Genomic DNA, 18,993 nt, shown 5'->3' with positions numbered 1-18,993 from the left:
GTTAGAGTGTCAGCCCGAGCACTGAAGGGTCTCGGGTTCGTTTTCAATAAAGGGCATGTACCTGGGTTGCAGGTTCACTCCTGCACCTGTTTGGGGCATGTGCAGGAGGCAACCAATCCACGTGCCATTGATGTTTCTCTCTCTCTCTCTCCCCCTCCCTCCCTTCCACTCTCTCTGAAAAGCAATGGAAAGGCTATCCTCAGGTGAGGATTAACAAAAAATTTGACCCCCCCCCAAAAAAAAAAAAACAACCACCCCAGACAAAATGAAAAATAACAACAACAACTATAATCATAGGTTAGGTCTTTAAAAAGAATTCAGGTACAGAATTACTTTTTTTTTTCTTAAAAAGCTTTCTTTTATAGGATCCAATTGAGGGAGAGACACAGACAACGTGGAAGGGCATTTTATTTTCTACTGTCTACATAGAAAGTTAAATAAAGTTAACTGTCACTCTTTTCTAAGATTGAAAAACGATCCTTTAGTTTTGACTTTCTTGCAATAAAAATGCTGATCGCCAAAACCCTGACATCATTTCGAACACAGAGAAAATGCACTACCGCACTCTTTTTCGACTAAAAGATGGTGACTGGGTACACAGTCACAGGGCCCCATGCTCCCCATTCACTGCCCAAATGACGTTTCTCAGATACGCCCTTCTCTGTCTCAAAGTGCTGCAGAATCTCAACACCCTGCACGGGCGCGGGAGGCGGAACACTTCTTACAAACAACAGCCAGGACTACGAACTGGAAGAGACGAACTGTGTTTTCTTCGTGTTGCGTTTTCTCTCTCGTTGGAATTAAATTTTTGATTAAGAGATCTAGATGGTTTGATTAACTTCAGAGGAACAGAATGTCAACCAAGCGCCAGAAGACAGGGGTTTCTTTCCGAGGTCTTGTTTTCCTTCCATCGAATCAATGTTTCATTAGGGCCAAGGTGTTTATCAGCGTTTAGCACACTAGCTCTGAGCAAGGTGCGTCGATCTTTGTAATGAACTTATTAATTAGAGTTAATTTAATTGAAGTGGAATTGAAGGGCTAATTAATGGGCAAACTGCTGATGAAGATAGAGGTGAGTTCTATTGCTTTCAAACCCATAAACTTTCTGAGGAAAGAATTCCTTTCTTCTCTTCTAGCAGCTTAACCAGATGTTTCTTTGGGGGTAAACTCTTGTTGAATTTAGGTGCCTGAAGGTCATTTCCGCAGCAGCAGAAGGGGCAACTGGGAAAGTGCTTTGCCTTAGGATTCAGTTAGATGTTCAGAATTATTCTGCTAGTTAGCTTTGTCACAAAGGTAAATTAACAGCGTTTTTGTAAGATTTCAGTGGGAACTGTGCAACATGTAGCTGCATTTGAGGCACATGGTTCCAGATATTTTCCCAGGATGTGTATATGCATAGTTGAGACCCTTACTTATAATTCTAAGTGAGTTTTCCGCTTTTTCTTTTTTTTGCCACTAATAGAAAAGGTTATTCAATGCTCACTTTCCTCCAAACAGGACTATTCTCATTATTCAGCTCTATGTATTGAGAGCGTTTAATACTTGTTAAGTTTCTGCTTTGCACTGAAGACACAGAGACAAATAGGATGAAGTCATTTTGTATAGCGAAAAAATTAGATTTTCCAATAGCAACGTAATTACATCAGCACAACAATTAGTCTAAATATGTAAAATAATGATATGCGATTGTGGCAGCCAATTTATATTTTGATGAACACTTAGATCTCTTTTTGCTACTCATAGCAATATCATTTTATGAAGAAGACTGAATTACCTTTTGAGTTATTTACTACAAATTACAAACAGCCCTTTATCAAATAATTCAGGTAATGTTAAATAACTTTATATGAAACAAAAAAAGGGCTATTATGTTATTCCTCTCCTCCTTGTATGATTGTGGGAAACAAATTAGAAGGATGACATTTCAAACAAGTATTATTTAAAACTAGGATTATCATGCCTGTTTTGCTGATTGAGGCATAAAGGACCCAAACTAATAGTTTTACTGTACAAGTGATTTCATCTATAAACTTTAAGTGGATATCTTTGTGGGATGCATTTTTTTTTGTTTAAAAGCTGGAAATGTAAATAAAAACTCAACAGCAATAACTAAATGCCTATTTTGATTGTTGTAATTATAAAATATATTTTGAAGAACAGAGGGCAGAACAAGTTAGAGTGTTATTTAAAATAACGCCATGCAGCCCGGCTGGTGTGGCTCAGTGGTTGAGTGTCCACCTATGAACCAGGAGGTCGTGGTTAGATTCCGTGGGTTGTGGGCTTGATCCCAGTGTGGGTGTGCAGAAGGCAGCCAATCAATGATTCTCATCACTGATGTTTCTATCTCTCTCTCCCTTCCTCTCTGAAATCAATAAAAATATTTTTTAAAAATAAAATAAAATATAATAATGCCACGCACCTATCTGATAATGCTGGTTGGTGATGATTTTGGAAAACTTTAGGGAGACCGCCCCAGCCCTCTCCAATCCAGCCCCCAGTCCCAGTTGTTGCTCTTCTTCCCCCTGGATGTTACTTGCTCTGTGAGTCATGCACTTTCCAGCCCAGGTTCCTCTCTTCTTCCAGTTTCTCCTCCACCTCCACCTTTCCTTTCCCTCCTCCTCAATCATCTTCTTTCCTTAAATTATTGACTTTTGCTCAGAGAGTTTGAGCATCCGAGCAGAATCCATCACCTCCTGTTTCTCACGTATCCCCCCATCGCTGCTGTGACATCCTGCTGAACCCTGAGCCTCAGCCCTTACCAACTTTCTCGCCTCATTACAGACATTCACGCGAACACCCATCTCCTTGCTTCAGACTGTCAGCTCTTCTCACCAGTATCTACACTTGGTGTTCTTAGCGAGTCCTTTCTCTTCCCTTTACTAGTACAAAGTCCCTCAGATTCATCCTTTTCGTTTCTGCTAACTCCAAGCGGATCCATGCTCTCGTCACCTTGTCCTGTGGGGAGCTCGCTGCCGTGTCTACGGTCAGCAGCCTCCCTGTTCAGACGCTGACATATATGCAATCTCTCCACCAAGGTCCTAAGATACTGTTCTCATCACATCAGTGGGTGCACATCTTCACTGCGAGTACGCTCCCCGTGACCTAAACCATGATTTCTAAACTGCATCCCCATAACTGGGCCCAGCCCAACTTCCCCCTCCGAATACCCCGGCTGTAGACACACTCAGGGTTGGATCTTTGCGAATGTAGCAGTGCTGGCAGCGACATGTAGAATTCATTACGGGCTCAGCACTGTACCTAAGTACTTCACAGGCAGAATTCAAGGAACCCCCACAGCATTGCTTGAAGACTGTCTTGCGCGTAAATTGACACCTACAGTCACTGCCTGAGGTTACAGAGCCAAGCAGGAGGGCCTGGATCTGAACCCCGGCCCTGATTTCAGAGGCCAGGCTCTTATGTACTTTGTAATACTTTTCCTGAGTCAAAAAATACGCCTCCCCACCCCTACACTCACGACAACCTTTAAAGGGAGGAAGACCATTAGTAAAAGTCTCTGAGAACTCTCAGTGGGCATCAAGGCACCGTTCCTCTGGGTGTTGACTGAATTTCGCACATCTTTCCACGTGAAACTCAATGAACTCGAATGTACTCGCTTCTATGCGTGTCATGTGTGTTCCTCTTAGTTCCCCAATTTACACGGTCATTTTCTGGACCAGAACAGCCTCCTTTCAAACGGTGGGACTCATGAGCGGCCATGAAATTAAGTCATGGGTTGCCATCAGAGTTTAAAAAGCAGAATACGCTTGTAAAAAAGTATCAGTGTGTGTACGCTGTTGGAAAGCTTTTCCTTCAGTGATGTTTGCATTTGCACGAATATGTACATGAGATCACAGTAAACAGGTAGCTAAGACTGTAGGTCACGCAGGTCGAACACCTGAAAGTCCCCCCGCTAGAGGGCCGGACTCATTTATTACCCATTTGTCCCTGTCGGCCCAGCACAGTGCCAGGCACACAGCGGGCGCTCACCAAGAACCTGACCAATTGGATGAAATGACTGCCTGCCATTTCTGTTATTACCAGATTACAGGCAGACCTCATTGTATAGCGCTTCACAGATGCTGCATTTTTTACACATTGAAGTCAGGATCTTCCGCCACCAAAGATTATAACCTGTTTTATTGCGATATTCGCATTATGGCAGTGGTCTGGAACTGAACCCGCAATATCTCTGAGATATGCCTGTGTTATAATTAAATACTCAGTGTTGAACCATTCTATACGTCATAATACCTACAGGTGTATACCCTTTACTGTGACCATGGTTAGCCTTAGGTTGTCAAATAATTTTTAAGGGCGGATTCTTCACTACGAGATCATGTGCTTAGATCCCCACGCTGTACACAGGCCTTGAGAGTGCTTTCCAGAAGTGAAAGATTATTCTTTACGATGTTGCTACAGAAGAAATTTTAATGACAAACTACTAAGCCTGTTTCTTTCCTTTTTATAAGACAACAAATTTCATTACGTTTAATATTTATTTCTATCAACAATCACTTTAATAAAAATCTATATTAAATTTAATAAGTGTGTTTCAAAAATTACCATATCTCAGCCCAGCCAGTATTGCTCAGTGGTTGAGCGTCGACCTATGAACCAGGAGGTCATGGTTTGATTCCTGGTCAGGGCACATGCCCGGGTTGCTGGCTTAATCCCCAGTAGGGGGTGTGCAGGAGGCAGCTGATCAACCATTCTTTCTCATCATTGATGTCTCTCTCTTTCTCATTCTCTCCCTTTCTCTTGCAAGTCAATAAAAGTATATTTAAAAAAACTACAGTATCTTAAGCTTTGGCTAAGCCATCGTAAGCCCACCATTGTGCTGCATTTAGGGACCTCACCATTTGAGCAGTCTGGGCCGGTCCAGTTAGGGTCACAGGTGCAGGAGCCGCTTTCCTGAAGGTACGTCCCGTGCCCGGAGCACTGGTCTGGACACATGGTCTTCAGGATCTCACAGTTGCTTCCGCCCCAGCCCGGGTTGCAGTGGCACTCGCCATGGATGCACACACCGTGGTTCGAACAGCCAGGGTCGAGACAGTCAGCTGGTTGTCAAGAGCAGAGGACAATTTGGTGACCAATCTAGAAGGCATCAGACATAGGGCGTGCAACATAAAGAATGAAATCCCAACCTAATTTATATAAACATTTGGGACCCTCTAACATATACCTGCCATTTCCCAGAACTTGTTGCTGAAAATGCAGAGCGTCATCCCATAAAGCATGGAGAGGCATGCCCCTCAGGGAAGCGAGCCCTGCGAGGATCTGTAATTTTCATGAATCACTCACACCTGCTCTGGGACTTCGGGCCACTGCTCTCTGTCCTGCCCCATCAGGGAGTCACACGCATTGGCTTCTTGGTAACAACACTGGGCTGGCTGACCTGACCCACGGCCATCGAGTGCTGGCTGCTGTGTGGCCCCTCGGACCGTTTGAGAAGCAAATGAGTGCACACTCTCTATCTCTCTTCATCCACTTTAATGTGCTTTAGATGACGACTTTTAATTTAGCAATTGGACTCAACAGAACTTTACACTTGTAGGGTCAATGGCCTGAAAATTTAATTCCGGGGACTTAATTGTATTACTCTGTGTGTGTGGATCTATAGAATCAATTTGACTGAAGACCAGAAACGGTGTTTTTCTGCTTTTTGAAAAAACACTTCGACTGCACGTCACAGTGGCGTATCGGACTGTCGCCATTGCACACGGTGTGGGACTAACCCACGGCGCCGTACTTTCGTTCACTCGTTATTCGGTTCAACAGTCATTTTGTTCACTAGTTATGTCTTTCCAGAGAGGCCAAATGCCCCATGTAAACGCTGGCATCAATGTGAAAATCTGTAAAAAAACCCCCACTCATATAACAGGCTGCTCTTGGTTCCTCAACACAAATGTTTGCTTGCTTTCTCAGCGTTACAAGAAAAAGAGTTATTCACACGATTGAGAAAGAGCTAAGGGGCCCTCTGGTATTTGTTCTTTCTATCAGCTCACACGCTGAAAAAACCAGCGCATCCCCGAGTATGGAAATTGAACTGACTTTTCTAAGGAGGCAAACGAAAGGATTTGCCGGCCACCGTGAAGGCCACGCGTTTAATCTGTGTCTTTTCACGAGGGTGACATGGACGCCTGCACGCACGGACGTGTTTACCTTCCTCGCAGTTCTCGCCTTTGTACCCCGAGTTGCAGGCACAGGAGCCCATGATGCAGATGCCGCGGCCCCCGCACTGCGGGTCGATGCACTGCGTGGTGGGCACGTCGCACTCGGTGCCCTTCCAGCCGCTGAAGCACAGGCAGCGGCCCTTGGAGTACTGCCCGTTGCCGCTGCACAGCACGGGGCAGGCTGCTGGGGGACAGGACACGACATGTCAATGGTGCCCGGGCCGGCGGGCCTGGAGCGAGAGGCAGCAGCGCCGGGACAGGGGTGCCAGGTCCCCCCTCACCCCGGCTCGGTGGCTTCCTGGATCAGCCCTGTTGCCATGGCTTAGGGACACAGGCTTAAGGAAAAACAACAGGACTCGCATACCTCTCGAACAATCCGGACCCAGAAATCCCGGGAAACAATGGCAAGTGCCAGACACACACTCTCCGTTTCCATGGCAATTTCGGGGGCATTCCACCACGGACTCTGAGGGAGAGAGAAAGGAGGTGCTTGTTGGGTCGCTGCCCCTGGCCCAAGGCGAGCAGCGGCTCTTCGGTAATTTTCGCTGCACGTAACCAAAACAGGCTGCGTGCGCCAGAGTTTTTATTTACTGACTCTACAAAAAATACACTTTTATTGATTGCAGAGAGGAAGGGAGGGGGAGCGAGAGAGAAACATCAATGATGAGAGTCATTGATCGGCTGCCTCCTGCATGACCCCCATGGGGGATCAAGCCTGCAATCTGAGCATGTGCCCCGACTGGGAATTAAACGGTGACCTCCTGGTTTATAGGTCGACGCTCAACCACTAGGCAACACCGGCCGGGCAGATCCTCGAGTTTTTAAACAGCGAGGCAAGGGCTGCCACTCACTGGCAGAGTTCTCAGGGGTTAACCTGATGCCCAGGCCTCCTCCAGATGCATCCAAACAATCCCTCCTCCTGGTGCCAAATGGTCTGTCACATACTCAGAAAGGAACAGTTCAAACATGTTTCTCACATCTAATCACCGGCTTCCGCAGCCCAGGAACCACGCTGTGTCGGCAACGCCAACCGCGTTTCTACCCAGCGCGGGGCTTAGGCTGCGGCCTGGGAAGGGTGCCCGAGGCCCTTACCTATGACGATGGTGTTAAAGGACACCTGCTCCGCGTTCTTCCCGTCGTTGTAGAAAGCCAGGTGCCAGATGCCAGAATCCAGGTACTGGATGAAGCCGGCCTCGTGGAGACTCACGGACCGCGCCCGCCGCCCGGCTCGCTCTGATTCCAGAAGGTTCCGCTCTCTCGCGATCAACCTGCTGCCATCCAGGAGCTCGACAAAGTCGTACTGAGGACGGGACAAGCAGAACGGTTCCGTGGTCAGAAACACTACAATCGTGGCTGCTTCTCGCCGCTTCAAACTGTTCTCCTTTGCTCTAATAAGCAGGGCATTAGAACAAAAGTCCGGGGGCAGGTGCTCCGTGCAGAGTTCCACAGAGACGGGAAAACTACCTACTATGTGCACGCGTTGCCTTTACACTGCACACTCTAAAAAATATGTTTTTATGATTTTAGAGAGAGAGGAAGGAAGAGGGATAGAGGGATAGAAGCATCCACGAGAGAGAAGCAGCGATCAGCTGCCTCCTGCACGCCCCCCACTGGGGATCAAGCCAAAACCCTGGCATGTGCCCCGACTGGAAATTGAACCAAAGGACCTCTTGCTTCCTGGGTTGACACTCAACCGCCGGGTCACACCGGCCTTGCATGTTTTTCCTGATGGGGCCCCATGGCTCCCACATCTATGTGATTCATCTGGCTGATACACACGTCGACGCTGTGGGCAGTTTGGGGCTAGGAACACAAATCTACCACATGCCACACCCAATGGCCACATTTCCCTTAGACCACGCAACAACCTCAAGGTGTCCTAGCTCACACTCACAGAGTGACAAGCACTCTGGAACACTTCCTCTGTACACCCCCCCACCCCACCCTCCGGCAGCCCTCCCGGGAAGGTGTGAATGTTACACCTCACAGAGGAAGGAGAGGGAGACTTCAGGAGCGTGGGCAGGGTACATGTTGGGCACAAAGTGGTTGAGCTGAGCCATGAACTCAAGGGCACTTTCTCAGAGCTTCAACTTGTCCTTCCCCACATGCCACCCATCTCAGTGACCCGACACAACCACCCAAGCACCACGGACACACGCATGGGCGCTGACGGTGGTTATGGCTATGGTTCGATCAAAAACATATAACCATATGCCTTTACATCTTAATAAAAAAAAATACTGCCCTGGCTGGTGTTTCTCAGTGGTTAGAGTGCACTAAAGGGTCACAGGTTTGATTCCTGGTCAAGGGCATGTACCTGGGTTGCAGGTTCGATTCCCTACCCTGGTTGGGGTGCATGTGGGAGGCAACCAATTGATGTCTCTCACATTGATTTCTCTCTCTCTCTCTCTCCCTTCCTTCCCTCCCTCCCTCCTTTCTACTGTCTCTAAAAAACAATGAAAAAAAAATCCTCCAGTGAGGATTAAAAAAATAAAAAGTAAAACAAAAATACAGAATGGAGGGCTTCTGAAGGGATGGCCATAACAGAAGCATGCCCAACTATGCTATGATTATGTCACTCAGCATTACACTTAACTTCTGTTTTAGCAAGATTCATCATGGACATTGGGTAGCTGGGATTTAACTGGAGAACTTAACGATAATAAGAAGTAGGGGGTGTGAGTGGTAGCAGGGGGGTAACAGTGTGTAACCCGAGATAATGCCGTGACTTTGGAAGGCCTCACAAGGACTTTCCAACATGGTTTTAATAAACTCGCTAGATAAGTGTCTTAAAAGCAAAGGGATTTTCTTAAAAGTAGAGGGATTGAGTTTCTAGAACCTCCTACCTACTTTCATTTTATTCTGGAGGCATGTGCTTCTGTGTAAGTACACTTCAGGACTATCTATACCAATCATTAAGGCTACAGTACTGTGCCTGTGAGCTATTAAAATTCCACTTTCAGATCTACTCCTTAAATGGAATTTCATCAGTGTTCTATTTTGAAAAAATGGTTATTACATGAATCCCTTAATGCAATCAAACAGGAATAAAATCAGTTGCTGGGATTCTGAGAGTCACAGTTAAACACTGCTGATCACAGACCCTCCTGTCACTATTGAACAGAATTTAGAATATCTAATTCAGTTTCTGACTCAGTAAAGATTTTACTTTAATACAAAAGCATCTTTCTGTGTAGTAAGACTGTACAGTTTAACTGTGAGAAATATAAAAAATCTATAACTTAATTAACATTAAAAAATTTTTTGTGTGCATTTATATCTTAACAAAGATTAACATAATGACTAGTGTGGCTATTTGACCTGCAAAAAATTCACCAGAATTGTATTCCAAAATTATCAGAGGAAATTTCGGCACTTTTCAAAGGTGCTTCTAGCTCAAGTAAGCCATTCATTCCTCCTCAGGTTGAAATATCTGATCAGCCTGGCACAGGCAGAAACAGCTATCTCGTCCTGGCCCCATTTCATAGAAACATCTTGTCCACTGACATTAAGCACAGTAGATGAAAAACCGAAAGGGAGAATATTCTGGGTTTTAACTCAAACCCTTACTCATAATGACCACCTTTATCACAGAAAATACCACTGTGGGCATCACACTATGAACAGCAGGGTGAGGCTGGAGTGCCAGGTGTGAGGGTGGTGGTGGTGGGAGTAGCTCACAGGTGTTGAGTATCTGCTCAGTTCCAGGCCCTTCCGTCGGCACAGTTCACGCATTTCAGGGGGTTATTCAACTACCCAAAGACAAATTCCCTACTCAGTGCTAAAACCATCTCTAAAGAAAGTAAATACATTGTATGGAATAGAAATATTTAATAACCTTTGTTCTGAGGCCACAAAGCAATCACTATGGCCACCTTGAGAGACTGAGGTTTGTGTGTGTACCTGTTCAAGACATGGAGACAAGGATTTTGTGTGCAGGTGAGTCTTAAGATGTTATGCTACTTTTAGGACAAGATTCAGTTCCACCACTTCAGGGAGCGATTATGAAGACGGCACTTATACCTGATAAAGGTATCTTGGTGGCTCGTTGTTTGAACAGGCTGTCCACGGGCTTAACTCAATTCAGTTATTATAATGCAGAGAACTCAGAACCTCTGACTACTTGACTGTGTTCTCAAATCAGCGGCGTGTGGCGGCGGCCTAGTCTCGTTGCACCTCTCTGGACTAGAGAAGAGGAAGCGATTTTATGAGCATCTGACCTGCTCCTTTCATTTCACAGGGAGATCCCTAGGTGCAGAGACGGTAAGTGATTTGTTCCAGGCCACAAGGTCAGAAGGTGGGTGGAGGTGTGTGCTTGGAACCCAGGTCTCCAGCACCCATTCTACACCAGCCTTCATGCAAACGCACTTAAATGAGACAGGGCACTACCAATTGTAGGGCATTAAATTGCCTCCTTGGGCTCCGACCGCCAGGAGCAGGAACTGAACTTCAGGGAGAAGGAAGCCCATGGATTCCTCGGCAGCAATCAAACGGACAGTTTCCTAAAGGACCACAAAGACTTCCAACACTCAAGCAACTCTCCTGAATGGCCCCTTTTCATTACTTCAGGCTGATTTTTTTCATGTTCCCCAGAAACAGAGAAATGTTCAATTTGGGCTGCTTTATAGCATATTTCATGATTAAACACCGAAGTCAGAAATAGATGTTGGCTCTGCTGATCTCGAATAAACCAGAGAAAGGAACTCTAATAACTGTGGGGCTTAAGACAACGTGTAACCTACTTAAACCCATGCATGTGGCAGGAGAGAAAGTAGACATTTGCATATTGTGTTTAAATACCAGAAGAATGATGAGAAAACCTGAAACTGCACCTTTTACTTCTCTAGTCTTACAGGTACATGTCACTTGCAAAGAGTCTACCCTAAATCTTTGAATAAACCTTTGAAAGGCATGACATGTAGAAAATCATTTTTAGAAATTATTTTTGGAATTTATAGGTTACATGCGCACTGTTGTGTCCTTGATGAACTTATAGGTATGTGTCTTGAGTTATAAAATAACTTGGTCATGTATGTGGTTCCAATGATTAAAATGTTATTTTTTTTCTATCTCACTGAAATCTATAATAATAAAAGCGAATATGCTAATTAGACTGTCCAGCCAAACAGCTGAACAATGGTCTAGACAACCTTCTAAATGAAGCCGGGACTATGAGGGCTGAGGCAGCCACCGAGGCTGCGAGGGCCGAGCTCCTTGTACGAATTTCATGCATCGAGCCTCTAGTATTGCTATACATTCAATCTACCCGTTACAACTGAAGTTACAGAGGCCCCCTTCCATTTGAGAAAACCTGGTTATTACATCCTCGTTAGTGTCGCCTATAAGGGGAGTCAAATGTAGTTTAAAATTTAAAATTGAATACTAATATACAATAGGAAGTCTTTTATGTCTAAGGATCAAAGACATTTACTTTAATCATCTAGATTTGGGAAAATGTTAAATCAGAAAAATGAATACACCAAAGCATGATATTCAAAAATTTTACAACTATGTATTTATGTATGTATATGACATCTTCCCTGAGCCATAATGACATCAGAGAAAGTATGTTCAAATATTGTTGGTCACCTTTTAAAAAATATGTAATTTTTAATAGTGTATGATCAACTTTTCTTTATAATTTCCTATTTTAAATTTCTGTTATAGAAAAAGCCTTTCTCACAAAGTTACATAATATAAAGAGTATATGAAAACCTCCCAGTCTTCATTTCATAAATCCAATTAAACGCAGCATGAAATTCCATGGGTGAAAAAACTGATTATCAAGCATAACTTTAAGTTCATCCAACTGTCAATTTTCATTAACCATCTATTACATTTTGGGAATTCCTGTATTTACTAACAGAACAGTTGATCTTGGGACGAGTCTGAGCTCCTAGTTATGGTAATTTAAATAATTTCTCTTAGACATAGCGGGACCTCCTTTAAACCGCAGTTTCCCACTTACAGACCACTGATGCTCTTGTAATGACCGGGTTATTATTTAACAGCCAAGGAGGGAAAGGAAGACCAGACAGACACTTGCCCAGTAAGGTCTGAGTGACGTGGGAAAGTGCGTCTGTCAATCACCCCTGGGAACAGGTAATTGGCCAGGATGGGCGTGGCCAATGCAAGCTCTGGAACCCTGAATATTAAAACTCTCGAACTTCCCTCTCTTCTCCCTCTTGGGACTCCTGTGGCAGGGGAGCTCTCCCTTGTGCCCACGTAGCGCACGGCCATGGGGGGCTCCACACCCGGACTAATGGGCTTTACTCTGGCCCGGATGCTGAACCGCACCGGCTGCAACATGGAACGGAAGCTCTGGCCCCTGGCCTGTGTCTGGCTCTGCTGGAACCCCAGCTGCACCCTTTCCAGGCCTGACTTAAGGGACAGGGACTTTGGACACGAGAAATGCAACTCCACGCCAATACCCATCCTCCCACGAGGCTTCTGAAAATGCTTGTTTCAGCGGCACCCCAAGAACCTCCACTTCGCTCCCCCAAACAACAGGGGAGTTTCATTCTCTGGACCCAATATTAGATTATGATGAAGCCTGTGGAATTACTGATAGTGCCTATCTGTGACCATTATTGTGAAGGGATCTTCATGCAAGCAAATTGACTTCAAGGTTCTTTGAGTCTATGATATACGAATGTTTGAATGGTTTTGAGTATCACACTCAAACATGTGATCATCCTTGGTCACCTATGAAGCTCCTTTGCCTCTTTATTTCATTGTTCATCATGTGTCCATGAGAAATCATGGCTTGAGTTGATGAAATTCCTATCATGGTATTTATGTTTATGTCCCAATAATTTCTTTACTAAGAGCAAATCTGGCATAAAGTAAAAAAAAAGTAATATATTTTCAATAGAATCAATACATGTTTGAAATAAAAATGTAATGCATCTATTACATGAAAGGAATAAGATCACCCCAAATGACCATAGAATCTTTGTAAAACACTTGAAAAATCCCTGATGTTTTACTAGGTGCTGAGCTGATGTTCAATATTCATTAAGTTGCTCACAAATTTTGGTACTTTTTAATCAATCAATAACGGTTAACGCAAGCCAGGGAGAAAATGGTGTTCTTCCTACTAATTCAAAAACCTCAAGACACGTGTACCCTACATCCGAAATTCTTCTCACTGTAAAGGATCAATACAAAAGTGGTCAAACAGTGAAAACAGCCCAAGTGAAGAAACAGAATAACTTTAAAAATGCACACGGGCAGTTTCATCTTATTGACAACGAAGCCTACTTTTACCTGAGTATGGGAAGGTGGCAAGCCTTTTCGGCCGTACACTCCAATCAATGCATCCTTCTGAAGAGAGATATTGAATTTCAGAAACTGTGGCTGATCGATAAAGAGCTGTGATCTCCAGAAGACACCGGGAGGCACCTCTTGAATCGCTCTTCGGCCGATATCAAGTTCTCCGGAATCTATGGTGTTATTTTCTTGCGTGAATCCGCCCAATTTTCCTGAATGGAAGAGATCCAGCGAAGGACAAAAAATTAAAGCGGCAACAGAACACAAACAGCCTGCCTTCCAAAAAGTTCTCTGTGCACGACGCTCCGACAGTTCATCGTCCTCGCATAATGAAATACTCTCATATAGCGTTCACTTTAAAAGCTTTTTGGTTAGATGCTGTGAGTTCAACCAACACATTCTTGAAGGTACTTAAGACAAAATCCTCTGACTTCCCCCAAGGTATGCCTATTACGGAAACTGTTTCCACACCTACAGTGTTTCTTGATCACTTCAAACATAATTATCTTGCAAATGATATGTCTTGCTATTTCTTGGGAGAGATTAAGCCTGGTAGTGATCAGTCATTCTAAACATACTGAAGTGTAAATTAAGGCGGAATGGATTATGGAGATTTACAAATCAATCCTTAAGCAAACAACAGAACCAATCAATGGCACTGATTCAAGTAGTTCCCTCTCAACTATTTATTAGATTGAGTGAGAAATCAGATGCTGGAAGGGAAACAGACAAAGGGGGGGGGGGCGTGTGGGAAGACCATGGGGAGGGGAAGGGAAGGAGGCGTAGGTTTGAATTCTTACAAAGTTTCTAACGTAGGCTGCTACAACTTTCCCTCTTTCTTTGGACCCTCACCTCAAATTCACGTTCAGCCTTAGCAGGTGCACTTGATTATCCCTCCCAGTGACCTTCAACCTGTAGGAACAAAGACTCGGCGGTCGGAATCTCCCCTCCTCTGCAAGCCCGGTTTTCGGAGACAGATCCGAGTCCTCTTTTACACAGGGTGTCCCCCTCCCCTCCTCGCTGAGGTTCTTTCTCTGTTATTCTCAGGGGATTGCTGACAGAGGCGGTTTTGTGATTTTCCTTAAACGGAAATAAAACCACACTGTCTCTCATTCAGGAAGGGGCTGTGAAGGCTAAGGAACAGAATGAAACTAGGCAGATGATCCTCTGTTGATTCAGTCCTTTTACTTTTTATTTTTTAAAATATGTTTTTATTGATTTTTAGAGAGAGGAAGGGAGAGGGATAGAGAGATGGAAACATTGATGAGAGAGAGGAACATTATTGATTGGCTGCTTCCTGCATGCCCCCCACTGGGAATGGAGCCCGCAACCCGGGCATGTGCCCTGACTGGGAATCAAACTGGTGGGTGACCTTTTGGTTCCTGGGTCGATGCTCAACCACTGAGCTGCACCAGCCGGGCAATTCAGTCCTTTAAAGTCACAAAATTGACTTACTATTAAGTTTATCTTTTAAAAACATTAATTTGATGGTTATTTCAGATATTACATCATATTAGACAATACCTGTTACATAAGGGCCTCCAGAGAAATGGTTCATTCAATATTTAGAGGCCTTAGTGTCAAATCAGAGAGTTCTGAGTGATCTTAGTTTAATGGCACTGGAGAGTCCTCTTACTGTTTGTGAAGAGTATTACTGTAATGCTGAGGTCCTGAGTGTCTACGAGGAACACAGAACTGCAGGTGACAGGAGGGAATATGGTCCAAAGAGAGGCATCTCAGAGACAGTCCATGCGGCCTTCCAGGGCTCCTGCCATTAAGCGCCTGGTTGCCTGGTTGGGGAGACAACACCCACAAATGGACAAATAGATGACAATCTAAAGTAGCATATGATTAAGGGTCAGAGGAGGTGACAGCACTGTGGGCTGGAGGCTGAGAGATGGCACAGATGAGTTAAGTTCTAGGTCAACTTTGAAGGTCATGTAGGACAAGGTTTCTGGGTAGCAGTGAGCATCATGACTAGTCTCATGGCACAGGTCAGGCTGCTACTGAAGACAGAGATCTGTGTGGCTACAACAGTTAGGAAAACTGGTTTTGGAGTCAGACAAACCTGGGTTTGAGTCCTTGCTCTCTCACTAACCAGCTGTGTGACCTGAAGGCAGATACTAAGCCTCGTCTGTAAAATGGGGACAGTGATGCAATTGCAGGACCACCGTGAGGATTATATTACACCAAGCGCTGGGCCTGCGGTAGGTTCTGAATGAGTGGGAGACAGTGATGGTTTGTCACGGGAGGAATGGGAAGTAAGGCTGGAAGGAGAAGGGCAGCAGCTTGTGAGGGCCTGGAATGCCAGGTTACAGAACTGGGTCTTTATACTTCATGCTAGTGACTTTTTTGTATCTTGTCTTTTCATCTCTATCCATAGTGTTATTTACCCTTTTTCCTGCAGATGCATATATCTACTAGCATTATACTACTACTAGAGGCCTGGTGCACGAATTCATGGGTGGGGTCCAGCCGGCCCACCCTGATTGGAACTGATCTGGGCCTGGCCGGCGGGGGGGGGGGCTGCGGGAGGTCAGCTGGCTGGCCCCACTCCCGATCGGGATTGGGGGGCCCAATCTGGGCTGCAGTCCGTGTCAAAGCAACCGGTCGTTCTGGTTGCTTGGCTTTTATATATAGAGATGCATATCATGTATGGCATGTTTTAAAAAGTGATACTTCAAGTAGAATTAATATGAGCACATTGTATTTCAATGCTGCAAAAGCACTTGCTTGTTCCTCGGTTGTGTGTATGCATGTGTGTGTGTGTGCACGCGCACATGTGTGCATGTGTGTAATCAGGAGAAACAGAATTCAGTATTACTAAGGAACACGCCTTGCGATCACCCATGAGCATGGTGATCTCTAGTTTATGGCCATTAGGTTCCAACGTGACTCACAACACATTCACACAGTTCGAGGGAGAGGTGATTACTAGGAAACATTGGGATTGTTTTCTGCCTGGACTACTGTACTCTGGATCACCAGCTGCGAAAGAAAGCTAGAGTGAAAAGAGACTTGTTAAAGGTGTGAGCAGGCTAAAGGGGAAACGAAGTCACTGCTCCGAGGACATTGAAGGCAGCAGTGGGGGAGCCTGAGAGTGGAGAGCCAGTTAGGATGCAGCTGCCGATGACCAGGTAGAGGCAGGGGGAAGGGGTTGTCCACGAAAGTTTAATAAAAATACATTATTTACACCGTCACCTCCTCTCTTTTCCCCCTCGATGTCCATAATCCTGGCAGTGAACAACTCCTTAGCTATCAGGGTCTGTTTATCTTGAACTAACTTCGTAATATAAAATGCTCTAGGGAACAGGAGTAAAAATTGGGTTATAGGAAACGTAATTTTTCATGTATCAACTCAAAGATTATACATTATGCATCACTCACTAAAATTTTAAAGATTTCTCTTACAATAGTTATACATATTCATGCTAGCTCAATCAGAACGTATAATTAAATAAAAAGATAGAGAATATAATTCTACCACACAGACCAGAGATGGCCGCTTCCTATCTAACCAGATAACTCCCTCTGTTCATAGAAAATATGAAATTTTGGAGCCTGCTTTTCGCTTTACATGCTTCTGCACAGGCACCTACACTTGTCATAAATCAGCTTCTACAGAAATGGTGGAGGAGGGACAAGAGAAGACAAAGTAACCTGTACTAAGAACCTACAACAAGCCCGCTGGTTTCGCCTCTATTATCTGTCTGAAATTTCAAAAAACGCTATGAGGTTGATGTTATTTTGAGCTGAGCAAACTAAGGCTCAGAGAAATAAATTATGTGGCCCAAGTGTGTGGTAGAGACAAGAGTCAGGTCAAGGTCTGCGTGATGCCAGAGCTATGTGTGTTCTATATAGTCATAAGAATAATCCTTGCTTTTTATTACAACCAAAAGTGTTATTTTAAACTACTAAGCTTCACATTTGTCTATTTCACATGAAATCAGACATATTCACCCATTAAACCAAACGGAAACATCTGCTTAGCCTTAACTTTAGGACAGAGTTATACCTGTTTTTATTGTGAAGAAATGACCAGTCCTGTGAAATGAAAACGACCATGAATACCGTAACATCATAGTCTTTGTGCTATAACTTGTAAGAGACTCCTAGTAAGTTCTGTCTTGTGGTTGACTTCCACATGAAAATATTTAAGAAATACTGGAGTATTAGTTCTTTTTCCGCACTAAGATCTGTTAGTACACAAATCATAATTAAATATGGAAATGGTTCGTATTTGGACACATTCATCAAGTTCATATATTTCTAAGGCTATTATCATACTTTACTGCTATTAACAACTCTATTGTTATTATCTAAAGCCCATGTGATTTCATCGGCTCTGTGGGGTTGATAGTGTCTGTTGCCGCCATAGCGGTTTTTAGCGGCTTTGGTGGCATACCTGTGCTCTGAGAGCTGGTGAGCATGAATGTGCGAACCACAGAATTTCCCCCCAAAACATCAAGTGTGGAAAACAGCAATCAAGTTCCGACGTGTAGAGTGTCAGGGCTTTGCTTTGTTGGTTTCTCCAGCTACTGATCTGGAGAGGTCAAATCTTTCTCACTGAAATATGCCTGCCCACTGTTGTCAATACGTGTATCTCCTTATCCAATTATTCCCACAGCTGATTTAACAGGTGGCCCTTTTTCATTTGTTAAAAAAAAGGAACTAAGGTTGATTGCATGTGCTTGAGTATGGCGGTAGTAGTTACAATGATTGTTTTTTTTTTCTACAATGAGAAAGCCTCACTAATCATAACATCATAGAATCTCAGAGTTCAAGGGTCATGGAGGTCACTGGTCCAGAAGTCCTCAAACGAGTGGAGTCACACACTGAGGAATGAAGCCTGCATGGAGACGTGCCATGAGGAGAGGGGGAGACTGTTCTAAGGGCATCGCTTTCTAGAACTTCAACAACTTGCACATATGGACTTTCTTTGCACATAAAGACATGCCTCCCGCACACCCAGGACCTTACGATGCACCCTGGCGGGGAGCACGAAGCTTCCAGGTGCCAAAGACACGCTTTGAAGTGTTTTTGTTGACAAAGCCTCCTTTATTCAAGACACCATGAGTCCAAGGTGAGGCTTCCTGTCTTTCCTCGCCTTACACGTATTTCTATCCAGGTCAAAGTGTGGAGTTAAGAAATGCCGTGCGAAGGCTGGTCATGGTTCTGAAACACGCTGTATCAAGAGGGAGGGCATACACTTTTGTTCAGTGCCCGCTTCACCCACCCCAGCTGGCGGCCAAGAATCATTTTCATCTCAGAAGGGCTGCATGACTGCAAAGAGAACATCAATAAAATAGGAAATATCAAAGCAGTGAGGCACCATTTAATCCAGTTAGCAAACTGTGTAAGATTCCTGATCTATCTATCTATCTATCTATCTATCATCTATCTACTACCTACCTAGAGTAGGAATTCAGAACTGAGATGCTTGTGAAAAACGTATATTAATTTATTTGAACTGAAAAATATAAAGTCAGACTCTTTCCAACCAAAAGTAAGTTTGGTTTGAATGAGTACATGCTCTGCGGGTAAATTA

The 18,993-nt window shown here is 44.3% G+C and overlaps 1 protein-coding gene across 1 annotated transcript in view; it reads right to left on the bottom strand.

The window, feature by feature from the left end:
• The window catches only part of TENM3 (teneurin transmembrane protein 3), a 420,114-nt gene that overhangs the window by 89,285 nt on the left and 311,836 nt on the right, over positions 1-18,993 (bottom strand). Inside the window, exons 6-10 of the mRNA XM_023759395.1 lie at positions 13,443-13,657; positions 7,266-7,473; positions 6,538-6,639; positions 6,163-6,357; positions 4,857-5,057 (exon numbers count right to left, since the gene is read on the bottom strand). Of these exons, the coding sequence (XP_023615163.1) occupies positions 4,857-5,057; positions 6,163-6,357; positions 6,538-6,639; positions 7,266-7,473; positions 13,443-13,657 (921 nt within the window). The remainder of the gene's footprint in view (positions 1-4,856; positions 5,058-6,162; positions 6,358-6,537; positions 6,640-7,265; positions 7,474-13,442; positions 13,658-18,993) is intronic.

This window comes from Myotis lucifugus, unplaced genomic scaffold (assembly GCF_000147115.1).
Source record: "Myotis lucifugus unplaced genomic scaffold, Myoluc2.0 scaffold_154, whole genome shotgun sequence".
NCBI classification, from domain to species: Eukaryota; Metazoa; Chordata; class Mammalia; order Chiroptera; family Vespertilionidae; genus Myotis; species Myotis lucifugus.
Note: the sequence above shows the minus strand (reverse complement) of the source record. Positions and strands in the feature narration are given on the sequence as shown.